Raw genomic sequence first — 18,694 nt, 5'->3', positions numbered from 1 at the left:
AGGGCTTCTGTTCCTTTTTTTCGTCGGGTGCTGTGATTCGCTTCTCTATTCACTTTCTGAGCAAGGTGAACTGCAGAAGCTGTTTTTTCCTTCTCTTTGTTGCCTGTTAATGGTTAAGATCACTAACAATGACAAGCCAAGTCAACCCAACCGCCTAGAGACCGCTTTTTCGGATGTGGCTGCTAAGCTAACACTTGCCTGCCTATGTACTTTCTTCCCCGCTAAATCATTCAAGAGACCTGGACATCGTAAACCTAGCTCCGTCCCCAACTTTCATTTCATTAGGTACAGTCGGGGAGCTAGCAACCTGCAGCTATGAGTGAACTGTACGGCCATTGATCGGTGGTGTTCCTTTTTTTATTGTCTGAAGCCGAGATGACTTGTCCAACCTAAGTCTTTGAGGTTGCCCTGTTTTTGGCAAGACAAATAAGTCATTTTAGGTTATGTATTAAGTCTAACTCACCAACAATTGGAATTGGTAGCGCAGTTGGTCAGTGTATCTACTCTACAATGCAGAGGTTATAGGTTCGGCTATAAGCCATTTAATTTTGTTGGGGTATGAGTCCAACTCACGAGTCAGAACAAAAGTTCTAAAATTTGGCTCAAGTCAATTCAAACCATCTACTGTAATAAACCTTTCCTAAGAACCGAAGTGTTTTTGATGAATCATTGGATGTTTTAACTCCAACGAGAACAATTGAGTATTAGATATCATTTCGAAATACTAGTTTTTTTTTTTGAACTAGTACTTTTATTTACGCAACGAATAAATATACCAAGCTCACTGCACTTAAACTCTTAAGATAGTACGCCAACTTTATCATCAAAAGAAGGTTAAAGCTGTCTTTTTATGATAAATAACGAGACAAAATTTAGCATTGACAGTGGTATTAGGAAAAACATAATATATCCCTAAACCCTTACACTGCGATGGCCAGTTCCTTTCGAAGCATTTTTGCAGCAGCAACCATGTTGGTAAGGGCGAGTTTGACTTCAGAATACTTTCTTGTTTTCAACCCACAATCTGGATTAACCCACAAAACATTCTTGTCAAGAACAGCTAGCATTTTGTTTATCCGATCAGAAATCTCTTCAGTTGATGGAATTCGAGGGGAATGAATATCGTAAACCCCAGGCCCTATTCCTGCATTGTACTTAACTCCTTCACGAAAAACAGAAAGCAGCTTTTCATCGGATCTTGAATTTTCGATGCTTATTACATCAGCATCCATGTCAATTATGGAGTGAATTATGTCATTAAATTTGGAGTAACACATATGTGTATGGATCTGCATAAACAACAACAACCAAAAACTTTATGGTATCAACTACAAGTTTTTTGTCATAACAACGTAAGAGATAACGGGCGATTTTATACTGGCTTTCCACATAGGGTGGCAGGTTTGGCTTAGCCGCTCAGGAATGTAATGAAGTATTTTAGAATCAAGTGATTCGTTTTCTTTTTGTTTTTAAGGTGGAGATTGCTTTTCCTCCCTCAAGGTTAACACCGCCGGACTTGTGTAGTGTGGGTCTCTCTTTTGCCCGACCTCGGTTTTAAAATAAATTATTTTGTTTCTTATTAGGCAAGGGCTTATTGGTGTTATTTAAGAGACCCAGACTTGGAAGTGATTTTAACTCTTGACCTTTAGGCTATAGCGAGGACCTTAACCAGGTGGACTTGACCACCCGGACGACCATATGTTGGTAAACGACTAGGAAATGGCATCAATTATAGGAGATCAAACGAAAATGGAACTAACCTGAGTAGTGTCTTTCACACCACAGTTTGTGATCCTGAACGAGTGGACAGCCCAATCCAAGTAGAAAGCTTGCTCTGACTTGCGTAATGGCAGACCTTCTCTTAGTGCAGCTTCATCGATTTGGATCACCTGGATATAAAATGAATAGGTCCACGTCAAATAAGATCAATATATGACAATTCTAATCTAACTCATGTGGTTCAGATTTCGGCCTGTTTTCTTTCAGGATTACATCCAAAAACTGATTTCGGAGAGTGACGTAATTTACATGTTCTCAGGATTTCTTTAAAAAGGGATCAACATCCAAAACCACCAACAAAACAAATGAAGTTTATCCTGATATCAACTTGTCTAATGCAATAAACGTTATGATTTGTAAGATAATAACCTTAATCCCTGCAGCTTCCAAATCTTCAACTTCGTTTTTCATTGCCAAGGCAATCTGGTAGCAAGTTTCAAACCTAATGACAGATAGACAATGGGGTTAAGTTTCTCGCAGGCGACGACTCAAAGAGGCGATTAAACAGATGCGTAAATGTTCACTAACCTGGGCTGGTCATCCCTCACAAACGACCAGTTCAGAATCGTGACTGGCCCAGTTAACATTCCCTTCACTGGACGAGAAGTCATGCTTTGTGCAGCTTTTGACCAAAAAACTGTTATGGGATTTGGACGGCTCACATCTCCGTATATAATTGGCGGTTTTACACATCGCGATCCGTAAGATTGAACCCATCCATTTATAGTGAAAGCGAAGCCTTTCAACTGTTCACCAAAGTACTCAACCATATCGTTCCTCTAAAGGTATCCAAGAGAAAAATGATCAAGGGGTGTGAAAAGTTCACCAAAAGTTTATATTGATGAATAGAAGACCCTTCGGTTGCAGATAAAGAGGGTATATTACCTCAGGTTCTCCATGTACAAGAACATCGATGTCTAGTTCTTCCTGTATCTTGATAACCTTATTGATCTCTTCCTTGATGGCTTTAACATACTCTTCTTCAGTAATTCTAGAAGAAAATAAGTGAGAAGAAGTAAAATCTACAAGATGCAGAAAGAAAGCGAGATTAACGCAAAATGATGCCAGAATTTGACAAAGAGAAGACTATGATGCACAAAAAAGTAACATCAGGAAACCCGGATACCCATTTTCTGTAAGTATTATTGCTAATTGTAATTAGAAGACTCACTTGTTGGCTTTGTACTCGCGCCTAACTCTCCGAAGCTCCATGGTTTGAGGATAAGATCCAAGAGTTGTGGTTGGAAGAATTGGGAGATTGAGATTCTTCAGCTGTGCTCCAAGTCTAGTAGTAACTGGTGTAGCACGGCGATGGTCAGAGCTCCTCAAAGCAAAAGCCTGTAATACAAGAAAAATTACAACAAGAAATTCACCGATTAACAAGGAAAACTGTACAGCATACTGTGAATTTATGTAGATTCCTTCCTCATTGCTTACCTCTCTTTGAACTGCCTCGTCATTCACTCTAGGAGATGACTTTCTTGACGCTTGGGCCGCAGAATTGGCGGAAAATAATTCCTATAAACATTTTGACTATAAGAACTTGTGTGAGTACCCATGAAAGCAAAAGAAGTTTTTAACGAATTTCTCTTTACCTCATCTTTCTCGCCACTCAATGCTTTAGCTAAAGCATTCACCTCAAGGATTTTTTGTGCTGCAAATGCCAGCCAAGACTTAATCTCATTGTCCATCTTTGTCTCATTTACCAGATCAACAGCCGTGTGCATAAGAGAGCACGAAGTAGAAACGGTAAGTTTCTCTGCAGATAGAAACCAAGAAATACTTTCTAAAGATTAAAAGTGTAACAGATGAACAGAATTGGTTATGTTCTCTTCGGTAGGTACAAAACAAAAAACACCAGTGGACAAATCAGCAGAATCCATGAAACTTCAACACATTGCATACTATACCTTTGCTGACTATGGCTTCAAGAGCTTTTAAGGTCTTAAGAGAAGATTCAAGATCGTTTGCCCAAATATTTCGCCCATCAACCACCCCAGCGAACAGATGTTTGTCTGAAGGAAAGCCTAAGCTCTTTATTAACTCCAGGGTCTTATCTCCACGTACAAGATCCAAACCAATTGCAGATACCTCCTTCAGAGACGTGACGAGCCTAGGGAAATAAGAAGAAAAAAAAAAGGACTTGAGATTCTGAACTGCACAGAGGAAGTTAAAATTTAAGCCAAAACGAAAAATAAACAACAAAAAGAAAGGGTGTCTATTGAGAAGTGAGAGAGGAAGGGAAGGTCGAACATACTTGTATGCATCGGCTGGTAGATCAGCAAAGTAAGTCTGAACAATAAGACTAATATCAGATAAGGACTTCCCTAGCTGCTCATATGCATCAGCATATGTTTTTAGTTGATGAGGATCCAAATCCATCACTAGTGTGGGCTCATCAAACTGCACCCAAGTAGCCCCAGCTGCCTTCAACTCAGCTAAAACCTCCCTACATGTAAAAGACCAAAAAATAATATAACCGAAGATATAGAACCTCTAATTCTAACCTAAAGAATTGGGTGTTGGTTCTAAAGTTTGTATAATCAGCCAAAGAAAAACTTACTTGTATACAGGAATTATCTTTCCAAGCAATGAAAGAGGCGAGAACGATCTCTCGACACTCTTTGCGGGCTTCGACAATAATAGATAAGAAACAGGCCCAATAAGAACCGGGACTGTCTCAATTCCCAACTGCAGAAAGACAACAAAGAAAAATCCAAACATAATTAAGATATTGGATTTGCCAGTATAAAATTGACAAGGTAAATACTTTAGATAAGAAAGAGGCCCAATAAGAACTAGAGCGATCACGCACGGTATACCTCCTTTGCCTCCTTGTATTCAGTTACTGCCTTGTGAGAAGAATAAGTGAACTTCAAATCAGGACTCAGTTCAGGCACAATGTAGTGGCTGTATCACACCCAATTCTAATTCAGACTTATGTTTTCATAGTATAAAGTAAATTAGACAATGAAGAACATCTGCAAATTTGCCGGATCTAGGAACTCTCTGCTCCTTATCAATTCGCTTTGTTGGATGTCCACAGACTTAATGTTGTACCAGAGCTAGGCCCACATGTGACAGGCCCAGCAACTTCATGTGTTCCACGTCACCCAACAAGAAGACATGTTTCGTGTTTAGGCTAAAAAAACACCACATGTGAGGGGGCGTGTCATAATAGGGTCAGTGGACAAAGGGTACTTTCATGACCAAGAATATAATATCTAGGGCCTCTCCGCTCATTGTCAATAGGTTTTGAGTTGGATGTCAAACAAACTTAAGTACTTAACACTACCAAAATAAAATTTCCACGGCGAGCTAAATATGGTACACTTACTAGTTGGTATCAAACCACTTAGTCATTTCCATAGCAGGAACTGTGGCATTTCCTCTGGCCATGGAGAAGTATAAATCAAGTCCTATCTCACCTCCAGTCCATCCATATCTTGGAGGAACTGCCCCAAGCATGGCAGTGATATCCAAAACTTGATCATAGTATGAGAAAGTGTTACTCGGAATGAACTTAATACCCGCATTTGCCATTTGTTTCCAGATAGAAACTCGCAGATCTTTTGCAACCTTTTGTAGTTCATCAGCATTACTCTTTCCATCCCAGAACGATTCTAGAGCAAACTTAAGCTCTCTCTTTGGCCCTATTCGAGGGTACCCAACAATATGTGATGCCATTGCTCTTATGCTATTTACTCGAACAAAACTGCAAACAAACTAATGTCATCAAAAGAGTTCAGACATTTATGTGAAACAGTCAACTTATTGAACACTTAGAGGCATAACCCGAAAACGATAAATCAATCAAAAAACACAAATCATTAAACAAAGAGAGAAGTAGAATAAGTTTATGAAAATGGGTATGTTAGAAAATCAACTAAACCAATACACCACCAGGTGAATGATTCAAGAAGCTATTAGTTCATCAATAAGAATCACTCAAAACACAACAAAAATTTCATAAACAACAAAAACCCACATTGAACTTAGCAAGAATGAGTCATCCATATTATATAAACAAGAAGAAATGAAGTAATAATAACACAAAAACATAAGAAAATCAATAAAAGTTATAAACTTGAAAAGTTGTATTGAAGTAAAGGCTTGACCTTTGATTAACAAAGCGAGGAATTGAAGGAGAAGTAAGATGAAAAGATGAGAGATGAAGTCTAGTTGCAGAGAAGAAGGAGGATTTTATAGATAACATCACTACCCACTCTCTGATTCGTCTCGATACTCGAAAGGGAGTTGATTCCCTGTGTTATTGAGAGAAAAAAAAAAAGATGGGATTTTTAATTGAAGTTGAGTGACAAATTTTGTTCTTTCTTCTTGAATAAAGTTTTTACACGGATTTAATGGTGAGAAGATATTGAAATGGAATTGGGTTTTGGGTGGCAGTGCCTATAGCTTGGTTGGGTTTTTCCTCCAAGCTAGTCAGATCTCATATGAAGCTTGGATCTGACTTGGGTCATTTGGAATGTTTGTTTACATCTGACTCATAATGTATGATTTGTGAAGATTTTTTTTTTTTTTTTTTTATGATTTGTGAAGATGGCAAGCTTAGGTTGACTCGAGTAGATTTGATTTAGGCAAGTGAATTTTCACTCTCTTGCGACATTTTTGGTATATGACAGTAGTATGCCGTAAGTAGGAATTGAGTTTGGGAATAGGATTGCAATTTTATTCAAGCTTGTTATTAAGATAATCGTGTTTTTCGTGGGCACCAAACATATCATTGAAGGCCATTTTTGAGAACTCACTCATTTCCATATTTTCTTGGAACTAACTACTACAAAAACAACAATTCTAACAGGTTTGCCAACAAAACAATTAAGGGCACAAGCAAAACTAGTGATTCTAGCCACCAGCTTAGATTTTTTTTTTTTTTATCATATCTTCCATAGTGAATTTCTTGACATTATTGGGCTACCCAAATCGATGAAAAATCCATCTCATAAGATCACCTTGAGATCTCCAAGTCCAAGGTCTCCAAACAATCTCAGCTGCATCATCTCTCTCTGTTACTTCCTCCACAGCCAATGTTGGTGTAGCTACGAAACGATTTCCTTGACTTATAATGATAGGAATTGACTACCACCAATTGCATACATAAGCCATTGAGATAGTCATTGTTTATTACATGAAATAATCTCCATCTGCAATTCTGCACCTTGGCATTCTTTAAACTAGTCCTCTTCCAAAATGGTTGAATGCTCGTTGTGTGGTCCAAACAACATTACCTACACAAAAGACACAGAAGATCATAGTTTTAACCAGTGAAACTATCGTAACACAATACAAAACTAGAAGTATTAAGTTTGTTAACGTCCAACTCAAAACCAACAATAATGAGTGGAGAGGCTCTAGATATTATATTATTGGTTCCGAACGTATCCTTTGTCCATGTGCGATTATGCCAAATCGCATTGGGAGCGTGCTCACACTGGACTATAGGTGCAAACTCAAACTTATTAGATGTCCAAGCTTTTAAAGTGAACTCGTAGTGCATTTGCTAAGAACAAAAACCCATGTACATTGGGCTTTTGTCTGGTTGGCAAAAGTTGAGACAATATTTGTATTGTTGGGACTTGGGTTTGTTACACACATGCCTCCTCATGCCTGCGATGCTGGTGGCATGGTGACAATGGTAGTGGTGGTCCTAGTGGCTTGGTGGTGGTAATTGTGGTGGTATAGTGGTGTGTTGCAGTGGTGCTGGATGCGGTGGTGGCTGTTATAGGAGTATCTTTTGTCTATGTGGGACTATTCTGATAAGGAAGTGTGTGAATACGTATATCATTGTGGTGTGTCATGTAATTGTTGGAGGTGGTAGAACCCTCAATGACATCAACAAGACCATCTTGGCAGTTAGACATAGAAAGATGATCGATCTGAATGTTTAAAGAATCGTGAACAGAAACACCATCACTTCTCTCTCGAAGTCCAATATGATTAGGAGAAGCTCTAATCATACCACCTGGTTTTAGTATTGTTTCATCTTTCATGAATATGAATACTATGAACAATCACATTCTTACAAAACTGCAAACTCCTGCTCCATAAGCTCTATGAACATTAGCTCTACGACCATCTAGCGTCTTATCGCTATTCACCAAAACCTCCTGTTGCAATGTAATTATCATACTTCGAGTGAATATGATTTATAGTGTTCAGATCACAGCATGTCTCAGAGTTCCTGGCCTTGGTTTATCCAAGTTATTGTCTGATGGGTCAGTCACGGTATAGAACCACCTGTATTCCCTCCAATAGCATTCTTACCGAATCCTTTGACACAATCAGCCAGCCTCTTCCCGTTTGTTGTCCAATCAGTCCTACATATCCAACACCAATCGATAGGGTGCCTCCAGACTGGCCATTAGGCCTTTTTGGAGGGACGATTGTATTCTTTTACATTTTTACCTTGTTACAAGAAATAATGCGAAGTACACCGTTAATTTCGTCTATTGACAGAACAATTTTTATTCGTATTGGGGTGACGACTACTTAGAGCTCGAGGGTTTATTTATTTTCGAGAGTCCATATGTGTTGAACATATTTTTTATGGGGTCTCAATGACCATGTGGCCCATTTGTGACAAGTAAATTTTGTAGATATTGTTGCGCCACGTGGCGATGTGACAAGTGAGTAAGTTTGGTCTACTCTTTTTGTAGTCCAACCCCTATATAAAAGGGATGAGACCCCTTCATCACTTGTGTTGTGAAGATTTGGTGGAAGGTTTAGAAATGATCTTGCTTTGTTCTAGATATATAAGGTAAGTTTTTTGGTTTTTACCTTTGTTCTTCGAATACTTGCAAACAACACGAAGAACAAAATTAAAAACCAAAAAACTTACCTTAAATATCTAAAGCAAGGCAAGATCCCTCCAAAACTTTCTCCAAATCCTCACAACACAAGTGAGGAAGTAAGGGGTCCTCACTCCCTTATATAGAGGTTGGGTCACAAGAGGAGTAGACCACACTAACTCACTTGTCACATCGCCACGTGGCGCAACAATGTTCACAACAATTACTTTGTCATAAAAATTCCACATTGTCATTGAGACCCCATTTAAAATGTGTGTTTCATTGATTTGTTAACACTCTTGAAAATAAATCACTTGAATTTTAAGTAGCGGCACACGAATAAAAAATCGGCCTACCTCTACACGAAAACAACGGTAAAATTCGTATTTTTTTTACAAGAAATAAAAACACAACAAATCTAAAGGTGGAGTTACCCAAACTGTCGTGGGCAGTTTGGACCCTTACTCCAAATCGCCCATGGGCAGGATGGAAGCCTTTCCTCCTACGATGGCGCCTTGGACACGTCTTTTGCAAGCACTCAGATAATAAAATCCGACCGGACGGTGAATTATTGATATTCCTAAATCGACGATATAAAGGTCGATCAGAGATAAAGTCTGACACCTCTTCAGCACTACGAAACCTACTCTCGAAGTGAGCAACTTGCTAACTTAGAGAGTGGGGGACAAATTCCAGAGGGCAAAATTTGTATTAGACCAACTCCGCCTAGGCCCAACCTACTTTGCACAAGTATAACTTGGGCCATCCCACTTACCTACTAGTTGGACAATCTCCAACATGAAATCCGGCCCACTAAAAGTCTAATGTCTCTGAAGCCCATGTAAACGTTCATCTAGACGAACAAACAACCATTGAAACTAATAATACTCCAAGCACACCTTGGTCACCCTCGACCAAACCTTCGGGTTACTTTCTCTTGTAACGAATGCAGACAAGATCATGAAGTACTTGGCAGCGAAGTCGTCGAGGACAACGACGTAATCAGTACGGGAGTTTGTCTAGACCATCTTGTCAAGCCTTGTTGGTATTGCCGATGGCTCGTGCCTTTTTTATATGTTTTGTAATATGTCTAGCATATGTCTTGCACTAGGCCAACATATGTATTGTAGTGTGCCATGTGTAGGTGATAATTTCCCTTTGGCACGGGGACGTAGATGTCATTATTCTGACCAAGTATGCCTAGTAGAAGTAGACGATTTCTTGTGAGAATAAGTGAAACAATAACTTCACATATATGTAAAGGAGTGGATGGTAAACTTTGAGTGGGAGATCCTTACCTTCAAAAAGTGCGAGAAGCGGGAGAATGAGAACAAAGCGTCGTTTCAAGTAAGTATACAAGTGTCCCTGAATATTGAAGATAAAGATAGATAAGGACGAAAGACTTCTCTTCATAATCATACTAAGCAAACAAATGGAACGAAGGAGAAAGAACAGGAGGTTTAGTCTCAATGAGAGCGAGAATAAATCAGATATAGATGGTGTGAAGAACGAAAAAATTGCAAGAACAAAGAACAGTTTGAAAAGGAAAAGTACTTGGAAGCTTTGATGGAAACTGCAATGAAGAATATAAGCAAGAATAGTGAATAAAGGTGTTACCTGTACACATACATACCTATTTGGCAGGAATGGGTCTATTAGATTGTTAGCTCGACTCAAATCCCGACAAAATCTCAAACGAGGATCATAGACCGACGTTGATCTCTTATAATCTATAAGAGATTTACAGACATGAAGGTCTGTACATCTAGAATTTAGATTAAAGCTTGAAGAAGCTAAAACAACTTAGACATGAAAACAAACAAATGGGAATAAATTATAGTAGTAGTAATCAAACTGGTTCATAGAGAATTATGGTATTTACAAACGAAAATACAAAAAAAAAGACACCGTCGGAGATCTATTTCATATGATTCCCTTGCTTATTTTAGATATTAACACAAATGAAAAAAGAAAAGGTAGAAGTTCAATGGCAGCAACTAAGCAAACCTCTAATGGAATATGTAGTAGATGATGGATGAGTTTTCTTTGTAATGCTCAATCCATAGCAAGAAGGTAGAAGCCTAGGCGGTCGTACAACTCCATATATTCATTTCTCCAACCTTCCCTCAGCTCTGTGGAGTCCTTGTACCATTGACTGGAAGCAATAATCAAGTTCATGAATATCAACTCATATGAAGAAAGTGACTGTACTCCAAAGAACTCAATAATTGACACTAGTTAACTTGCAGTTGCAGGTCACGGGTGCCCTAGTTTAGTTTTTGTCCATGAAAGACAAATTTCCAAATAGAAGTCATTGGCAGTACTTTTAATACCCAAATATTTACATTTTATGTCTGTAATTTTGTCATTTAAAATATTTTCAAGATTTGAGCAATACCCAGAATCTAAATTGATCTGGAAATATCATTAGAAACTAAAAGATGCAAACTTGAAACATCAAATCGTTTCAAATTAGACAAGGGTTTTAGGAGAAAGAGTATGATTGTGAATAAAAACGATTCAGAACTAAAAATAATCGATCAGAGAGAGAGAGAGAGATACTTGCAGACAAGAGAACAGTGGAGAAGATCGAGACAGTCGAGTTGGGAAAAGATGCGAGTCGTGATATCGTGGGGAAGGAGTAGAGCTGGGGGAAGAAGAAGATTAGTGGTTCCATTAGTATTCTGGTCTCTGCTTTCCTTTATCTCTTCCATTTTTGGTATTGGCCGCCTGTCCGCGGGAAGAGATTGATAACCTAACACAATTCAGCTTCCCCTCCACATTTTACACCTGTAGATGGAGATAAAAAAAATGACCTAACCTCGGATCAGTCTCTCTAAATCCTGACCGGGGTACGTGGCCGAGCATACTAGGAGGGTTGCTAAATAAGGGTAACTATTTGGATTCAAAAATAGTTGTAGATGGTCGGACAAATGAAAATTAGAGAGGAATTTAATATATTGTTCATTCCAAGTCTTGTATCTCATGCTTTCAACAAAAAAAAAAAAAAAAATCTTGTATCTCATGTGTTGTTCTGAAATTAAACCGACAACTCGATAAATTATCACGATTATTTCTAATTTTAACGGTAATATTTACTGAACGGCAAGAAGAGATTTATTTTTTTGTTATTGCTGAACGGCAGGAAGAGATTGATAACCAAACAGATTTCGCCTTCCACTCCACATTTTACACCTGTAGATGGAGATAAAATGACCTAACCTCGGATCGGTCTCTCGCTAAATCCTGACTGGGATATGTGGCTGAGCATACTACGTCGTTGCTAAATAAGGTAACTATTTCCATTCAAAAATAGTTTTAGATGGTCACACTGCAAGTGTCCTCGAGACCACGACCACGATATCATATGTTTAAGCGGCTATGAGGTACAATACAACCATTTTGAATCTAATTGTCTGTAAGCATTACCCACCTTCGGACTGCAAGTGTCCACAAAACCACGACCAATCACGATCAGATGTTTCAGATTGGATTTTGGGCGTTTCTCCCACCCCTAGTTTGATCTATTTTTTTTTTGTTGTTGTTGAAATAGTCTGATTTACTTGGATAGGGAGACAATACTTATTTTAGAGTTAGATGATTTTCTAGTGTGCCCTAATAGTTGGATTTCCATGTATTTTTGGGTGAAGTTAGACTTATGCTTACTTTTTTTTTTTGTTCAATTCTCTGACTTATTTAATTTAAGCTATTATTTGTGTGGTTTAACATGAAACTTTCTAAGTTTACTCCATATTTTTAGTGTCATCATGAAAATCTATTGATTTTTAATTCTTCCGAATTTGTCGATAGTTTTAAGTAGTAAATCTTGTTTTCTTTCCCACTAATTAGATTCATTTTCTACCATAAAAATATTAATCCAGAACCTAAATTTATGGTTCTATTAAAAACATTTTGAGAATTTTAATTATTATAAAAGCCATTAGCTTCACATTCAAAATCATCGTACGAGTTATAAGGTTTGTTCTTCTTTCTGATTCTCATTTCGCTTTATATATTTGTTCTTACATTAGCGTTCTTCAAATACTGAGGTCGATTTGAGAAAATAGTTCTTAATACTTTTGTGTAAGAATCCAAATGGTTGTATGTACTTAAATATTATATTTGTGTTGTTTGTCTAGCTAGTCAATATAAAACACATTTGATTTTTCACCTCCACCACCTATATAAGTAATATTTTATGTTCACCTTAATCGTTTTAATCGTAACTCGTTCTTGATTTTACTTTTATTTATTTTGCAGGGAAGAGTTTTGAGCTAGGATCATAGAGAAGATTAAGTTGGCATCTTGGCTAAATTTTTTGAAGTTAATTAACTACTCAAATGGGAGAGACAGAGAAAAATGAGGTGGAAAAGAAAGAAAATGACAACCACTCAAAAAATGATAAAAATGAGGAAGAAGAGAAGACAAAAGACAAGAAGAATAAGAAGAAGGACAAGGAGAAGAGTTCATGTGAAGGTCACGAGGAAGAAGATGATAATGAAAATGGTGGTAAGAAGGAGAAGAAGAAGAAGAATCCTCTTGATAAGAAAGACCCGACAAAACTGAAACAAAAACTTGAAAAACTCGAAACGAAGATTCAAGCTTTGACAATTAAAAGAGATGAGATTTGCCAACTGATCAAAGAAGCTAGTGAAGGGAATTTAGTTCCGGAAAATGAATCAAAATGAGAAATTTAATTTACTACTCAACTATTTTTCTCAAATAACAACATAAGACTGTGCATTATATGAAATTTATTACGTGATGTTATTTCGTTATTATTTGAATTGTAAGACTGGCTTCATAATATGTAATCTAGCTTCCAGGTTATTTACCTTGGCGAAGATCTAGGTATGTTATATAAATTATATCAAATTTTACGTTGCTATTCTCCTAATAGTTTTTTCTGTTATAAGAACATAAAAAAGAAATTGGTGTAAGGACATGAAACTCGACATTTATACATTTGGGAGAAATTCTCCACAGAGAGCAATTTCGTCTAAAGACAGATATTTTAAGTAGGAAATCAGTCGGGAATCTCCTGTTAATATATCTGTCAACAGTTCATTCATTTTTCTCGATTTTCTTCTAGCATTGGGTGACGTTATCAAAACTTCATCTGCAGTTACAAGAAGGCAAACTATAAAACTAAAAATATTTAGGACCTAATTGAGAACTAGATAAACCAAGGGATTTAAATGTAAAATAATGGAATAATTCAAAAGAAATATTAGGAAAAAGAAGTGGAAATATTGAGGCCACGAGGGCATGGAAGGAATTTATGTTTTGTTCCTAGGGATATACTTTGGGGTTGCCAGCTGACAATGGCATCCTTAGAGGTTTATTCTCTCGAGGTGCCCAAATAAATGACATTGAAAATTTGGATTATAATAGGAACGGCTTTAATCGAACCGGTTTTTAACCTAAGTTTTTTTGTTCATCAGAACCCGTCCAATTTCAACTGCCCGGTTCAGTCATCATAAATACAGTTCTGGTTTTGCCCATTGTTATGTGGAGAGAAAATTCTGGTAAATTAAGAGCAATTTATCCAATTTCGATGGTCCTCAAATGCTTTCTTTTTTTTTTTTGTTGAAGGATGGTCCTCAAATCTTTCAACAAAAAAAAAAAAAGAAGGATGGTCCTCAAATGTTAACAATATTAAATGGAAACTCCAATTATATAACCCACATGAGCAAAAAGATAAGAAAGGATAAATGAAAAATAAGAGAACTTTCCATTTTATTTGGACAAATACAAAAAATTGAATTTTACCTCTTAAACCAACAAATAAATTTATGAAATTTGGGTTTGACTACCGCATGTGACTTAGAATGTGTTACTCTACAGTATGTGATCAGAACATGGAGATTAAATAACGAATATGACATACTGAGAACCAAATAAAAAAATAAAGTGATTTTGTTTTCCTTATCTAAATTAGAACTTACGGAGCTGATTTTATGTCCGACCAAAATCTTGGTCTGAATACCAAGCCAGACTATTCACCATTTTCCCTAGAACTTATATAATTTCATTCAAATCAACCATTGTGACGATTTGAACATAGCCACATAAACAAAATAAATACTTTGTTTTTGAGAAATCGACTACTATCTACGTTAATAATTACAAGACATTGATACATCATGAAGATGTGAAAAACACGATAACCGCTTAAGTTAAACCATTAATGAAAGAAGTCTATAGCCCAACAACATGAAAGAGGAGCTCGACAAATGTATTACATTATTTATACCTTTAATAACTCAATTTCAATGAACCGTGGATCCCACCTCCTCTGAAAATTGAACCGGACCTCCTGGGGAGTTTTTTTTTTTATGAAAGAAGGTTGCCTGCTATTATTAGCTACTTGAGCAAGAAATAATGTTGGCAAAATCTGTCGGCAACTGACTTACAATGCAACTAGGAGTCTGATAAATCTCCGTAGTTTGATTCAGATTTAAGTTAATAGTATACTTTGTTAGCAAATGAGCTACAATATTAGCTTCCCTAAAACAATATGAAAACTCAAATTTCCGAAGCCTTAGTATATTTGTTTGAATTTCCAATATGGTCGGTCTTATTCTCCATGACACCTCTTCTAAATCCTTCGAGCATGCATTTATAACTGTCATGACATCACCCTCTATTATACATTAATAATCACGAAATTGTAGTACTAGGATTATTGTCAAATTGGCAGCTCTTGTTTCTGTCACCATTGCCGAGTAAGATGAGTATCTAGCAGTTAATGTCATTACAAATTCTCCTTTATCATTTCTACATACTGCAAAAACAGTAGTTTTGTCGCTCGTATTGTTCTCCCTCTAAACTAAAATTCTCTTCATATAATAAGCTAGACTTTTGTCCTTTTGAAGAAGTCGAAATAAAACAAAATAAAAAAAGATCCACGTTTCTCATTCCCGTCCAAGTTCTATTTTCCTCCTCAACCCTCGATATCTTTAATAAACGGTTCAGATCTCATTTCTGTTTAATCAACGGCCACAAAATCACTTCCCAACCCTTTAAATCATGTTTTTTAATCCCATTTCCCCTTCTTCTCCAAGCTTCTCTCTTTCTCTCTCTAGCCCTGTGTAAAACTCTCTCTTTCTCTCTCTGATACAGACAGAAGAATGGTGAAAAGTCCAGGTCTTTACTCCGATATCGGCAAGAAGGCTAGAGGTAATCACAACGATCTTCTTCTTCTCATTTCTTCATGTTTTTATGTACATTAGTATTTGTTTAATGAAATAATCTTCTCTGATTGTTCGTTTTTAGATCTTCTTTACAAGGATTATCAAAGCGATCAGAAGTTTACGATTACTACCTACACTTCCTCCGGAATTGTGAGTACATTTTTCTCTCACCGAATCGTTTATCAATCTGTGTGATTAGAGTTTTTTGAGGTCTGATTAAGTATAAGTCTTTTTTTACTTGATATTCGTTTCGACGATTAACATTTTCTTCTTTGTTTTCTAATAATGCTTTTTGATTTGAGGATAATATAGTTTGTGTTTGTGGTTTATTGTTTGCTTTAATGGAGTTTTCTCTGCAATTTTGCATGGTTTTCTCTTGGCATTTTCTTGTGGTGATTGAGCTCTGATTGATTCGAAATCAGGCAAACTCTGGAATCCTGCTAATTGATGTTCATTCAAGATTTCAAGTCCTTGATATGCCTTTTATCTAGATTTAGCTTGTATCTGTATTTTTTTGCAAGTCAGGTTAGAAATCTGACTCGGGATCTGAATTATCTCGAGTCAGATTGTAGACTATGTGTTTTACTTTGTCATGTTTGGCTCGTCTCAATGACTGATCTGTGTGGACTCTGGGTTCGTTTGATTCAAGACGATTCAGATTTAAACAATGAAAATAATGCAACCTTACTCATATTGATCATGTCCGGGGTGTCCGGGGTGTATCTTTGTTGTATGGAGATTCATTTTCTAGGTTACTTTTCATACTTGTCGGCTTTTAGACTATTTTGGTTTGTCTGACTCTTTTGAATGACTGATTCGGGTTGATTTGATCAAGATTATTCAGACAATAAGAAAAAAAAACACCACCTTACTCATATTGATCAAGTCCTAGGTGTGTCTTTGTTGGATGAAAATTCATTTGCTTGGTTCCTTTTCATGTCAAAGTTGTTGGTTATCTAAGATTCTCGTTCGCTGATATTGTCTTCCTTTACATTTGCCTTGTTTGCTGCAATTGTTTTTATTTTGTTCTTGAAGATTCCACGACGTTCTTGTTTGACTCTGTTTTCTTTTAACTATGTTGTCATTTGATCATGAAGGCAATCACTTCATCTGGAACAAAGAAAGGAGACCTTTTCCTGTCAGACGTCACTGCTCAGTTGAAACAGAAGAATATCACAACTGATGTCAAAGTCGACACAAATTCTAGGGTAAGAAGTCTTATTGTTTATTATAGATTCGCAATTTGTATAAATGTAGTTATAGTCTCTCTACTTTATTATCTGCCTCTTCGCTTTATTCCACTGGGTTTCTGATTTTGATGCTTTATTTGCATTTTTTACTCCAGGTCTTTACGACAATTACAGTAGACGAAGCTGCACCTGGTATCAAGACAATTTTCAGCTTCGTCACTCCAGATCAAAGATCTGGCAAGGTAAGTTGGCTCTCTTTTTTCCAGTTAAACTTTATTCCTTTGATCAAAATGCTGTTCATCCTTGATAAATGTACATGTTCATTTTCTGTATCTAAATTTACTGTGTCCTGGCATTATCTGCTATGAATGATATTCTCATATATTTCCTCTGTGTGTGCTATGGAGTGATGACAACAGGTGGAACTCCAGTACCAACGTGATTATGCAGCGATCAGCAGTAGCATCGGGTTGACTGCCAGCCCCGTCGTTAATTTCTCAGGTGTATTCGGAACCAACCTCGTCGCCCTTGGAACTGACCTCTCCTTCGACACTGCATCTGGAAACTTAACCAAGTGCAATGCTGGGTTGAGCTTTACCCACTCTGACCTCATTGCCTCCTTGACCTTGTGAGTAATTCAACAAAACCACTCCCCTCGTCAAAGGGATCAAATATTTTCTAATTTGTGAAGTAATTGAAATAACAAAGCTTGTTCTTATTTTGACCTCTATGGATAGAGCGATTTTGAACTGAAGTTGTTTGTTGGTGACCAGGAACGATAAAGCTGACACTTTGAGTGCATCATACTATCACATAGTCAAGCCGCTAACCAACACTGCTGTTGGTGCGGAGCTAACCCATAGCTTCTCAAGCAACGAGAACACACTCACAATCGGCACACAACATGCATTGGATCACCTAACCTCGGTGAAAGCCCGTCTGAACAACTTTGGCAAGGCAAGCGCTCTCATCCAGCACGAATGGAGACCCAAATCCCTCTTGACAATCTCCGGTGAAGTCGATACTAAAGCCATTGACAAAAGTGCAAAGATTGGACTTGCCTTGGCTCTCAAGCCATAGATTGATTGGGAGGTAATCTTAATTTTTCTGTTTTCAGAATTAGAAAGTGTTTTCTTGTGGGATGGGTTATGGAGGAAGAAAAAAACAGTTACGTCATCTTAGTAGCATCTCAGCTGCCGTTGATGTTCTTCGTGGACTGATTTTGGTTTTGGTATGTAAAAATAATTCTGGCTGGTTTTTACTAGCTTATTGTTCTTCATTCAACTCAAATTATCAACATTTCTATTTTTAATGAGAGATGAACCAAAGTAGGCACTTCATTTGATATTATTTTTTTTTGGTTTTCACTTGATGAACTCTAACCTAGTGTTCTATGTTGTGGAAGGAGAATATAACCTGTGTTTTTCCCCCTATTTTGGGTTGTCATCTTCGGTAACAGAGTCAATATCCTTTCTTAGTTCTCTCTCTCTATCTCTATCCCGTCTAGTGAAGAAGGGGTTTCTTCCGACGGAACGCAGATCTGGTTTGGGAGGTTCCCCAAACCAATGCTTACTAGTTTGGGGATTTCTTTCCTCTTCACCAAAATAGTCCTGAGGGAGGAGAGAAGAGAGAAATGAAATGATGGTGTTGGGAGAGAAGATCTAAAGACATGAAGAAAGAGAGAAAAATTAGAAGTTGCCCAGACCAAAAAAAAAATGCC

General features: G+C 37.2%; 3 protein-coding genes, 1 long non-coding RNA gene and 1 pseudogene across 6 annotated transcripts; 2 read left to right on the top strand and 3 right to left on the bottom strand.

Annotated features, from left to right (window-relative positions):
* Nucleotides 1-728: 728 nt before the first annotated feature.
* LOC147563127 (5-methyltetrahydropteroyltriglutamate--homocysteine methyltransferase 1-like) lies at nt 729-6,486 on the bottom strand. Of its 2 annotated transcripts, none has more exons than XM_086635063.1 (14): nt 5,898-6,486; nt 5,117-5,494; nt 4,602-4,689; nt 4,343-4,470; nt 4,037-4,228; nt 3,690-3,892; nt 3,375-3,538; nt 3,217-3,297; nt 2,951-3,117; nt 2,665-2,770; nt 2,308-2,558; nt 2,149-2,221; nt 1,761-1,889; nt 729-1,289 (listed from the first exon to the last, which is right to left on the bottom strand). In XM_086635063.1, exons 1-14 carry the CDS (start codon nt 5,993-5,995, stop codon nt 921-923), a joined length of 2,427 nt encoding a protein of 808 aa, XP_086491189.1. In that variant the 5' UTR covers nt 5,996-6,486; the 3' UTR covers nt 729-920. The 2 variants fall into 2 exon arrangements, with proteins under 2 accessions (XP_086491189.1, XP_086491196.1); XM_086635070.1 differs by having other exon boundaries at nt 5,117-5,505; nt 5,898-6,383.
* A 47-nt stretch (nt 6,487-6,533) lies between these two features.
* On the bottom strand, nt 6,534-10,482 carry LOC147563125 (uncharacterized). Its single transcript, XR_015223492.1, has 3 exons — nt 10,222-10,482; nt 9,887-9,953; nt 6,534-7,028 (listed from the first exon to the last, which is right to left on the bottom strand). It is a non-coding gene; the product is annotated as an uncharacterized LOC147563125 (long non-coding RNA).
* Nucleotides 7,427-8,161, bottom strand: LOC147563126 (putative pectate lyase 19 pseudogene; annotated as a pseudogene).
* A 2,064-nt stretch (nt 10,483-12,546) lies between the features above and the next one.
* Nucleotides 12,547-13,476, top strand: LOC147563124 (uncharacterized). The gene is made up of 2 exons (XM_086634910.1): nt 12,547-12,565; nt 12,849-13,476. The coding sequence occupies exon 2, from the start codon at nt 12,929-12,931 to the stop codon at nt 13,274-13,276; it is 348 nt and encodes a 115-aa protein (XP_086491036.1). The 5' UTR covers nt 12,547-12,565; nt 12,849-12,928; the 3' UTR covers nt 13,277-13,476.
* A 1,971-nt stretch (nt 13,477-15,447) lies between these two features.
* Nucleotides 15,448-18,319, top strand: LOC147563123 (mitochondrial outer membrane protein porin of 36 kDa-like). Of its 2 annotated transcripts, none has more exons than XM_086634890.1 (6): nt 15,448-15,770; nt 15,867-15,934; nt 16,882-16,992; nt 17,130-17,216; nt 17,394-17,602; nt 17,748-18,319. In XM_086634890.1, exons 1-6 carry the CDS (start codon nt 15,722-15,724, stop codon nt 18,052-18,054), a joined length of 831 nt encoding a protein of 276 aa, XP_086491016.1. In that variant the 5' UTR covers nt 15,448-15,721; the 3' UTR covers nt 18,055-18,319. The 2 variants fall into 2 exon arrangements, with proteins under 2 accessions (XP_086491016.1, XP_086491024.1); XM_086634898.1 differs by having other exon boundaries at nt 15,643-15,770; nt 15,867-16,309; nt 16,350-16,992.
* Nucleotides 18,320-18,694: the final 375 nt, after the last annotated feature.

This window comes from Eschscholzia californica, unplaced genomic scaffold (assembly GCF_041429995.1).
Source record: "Eschscholzia californica isolate CP2 unplaced genomic scaffold, dmEscCali1.0.p SCAF_1, whole genome shotgun sequence".
Taxonomy (NCBI): domain Eukaryota; kingdom Viridiplantae; phylum Streptophyta; class Magnoliopsida; order Ranunculales; family Papaveraceae; genus Eschscholzia; species Eschscholzia californica.
Note: the sequence above shows the minus strand (reverse complement) of the source record. Positions and strands in the feature narration are given on the sequence as shown.

Bases quoted from the DNA above. Each gene is read 5' to 3' on its own strand.
- LOC147563127 (XM_086635063.1), bottom strand. From the start codon at position 5,995: ATGTTATCTATAAAATCCTCCTTCTTCTCTGCAACTAGACTTCATCTC. The intron at 2,771-2,950 runs GTGAGTCTTCTA...ATTTTCTTCTAG, and splicing joins CGCGAGTACAAAGCCAACAA to AATTACTGAAGAAGAGTATG. The intron at 1,890-2,148 runs GTTATTATCTTA...TTTTATATCCAG, and splicing joins TGGAAGCTGCAGGGATTAAG to GTGATCCAAATCGATGAAGC.
- LOC147563124 (XM_086634910.1), top strand. From the start codon at position 12,929: ATGGGAGAGACAGAGAAAAATGAGGTGGAAAAGAAAGAAAATGACAAC.
- LOC147563123 (XM_086634890.1), top strand. From the start codon at position 15,722: ATGGTGAAAAGTCCAGGTCTTTACTCCGATATCGGCAAGAAGGCTAGA. The intron at 17,217-17,393 runs GTAAGTTGGCTC...TGATGACAACAG, and splicing joins CAGATCAAAGATCTGGCAAG to GTGGAACTCCAGTACCAACG. The intron at 17,603-17,747 runs GTGAGTAATTCA...GTTGGTGACCAG, and splicing joins CTCATTGCCTCCTTGACCTT to GAACGATAAAGCTGACACTT.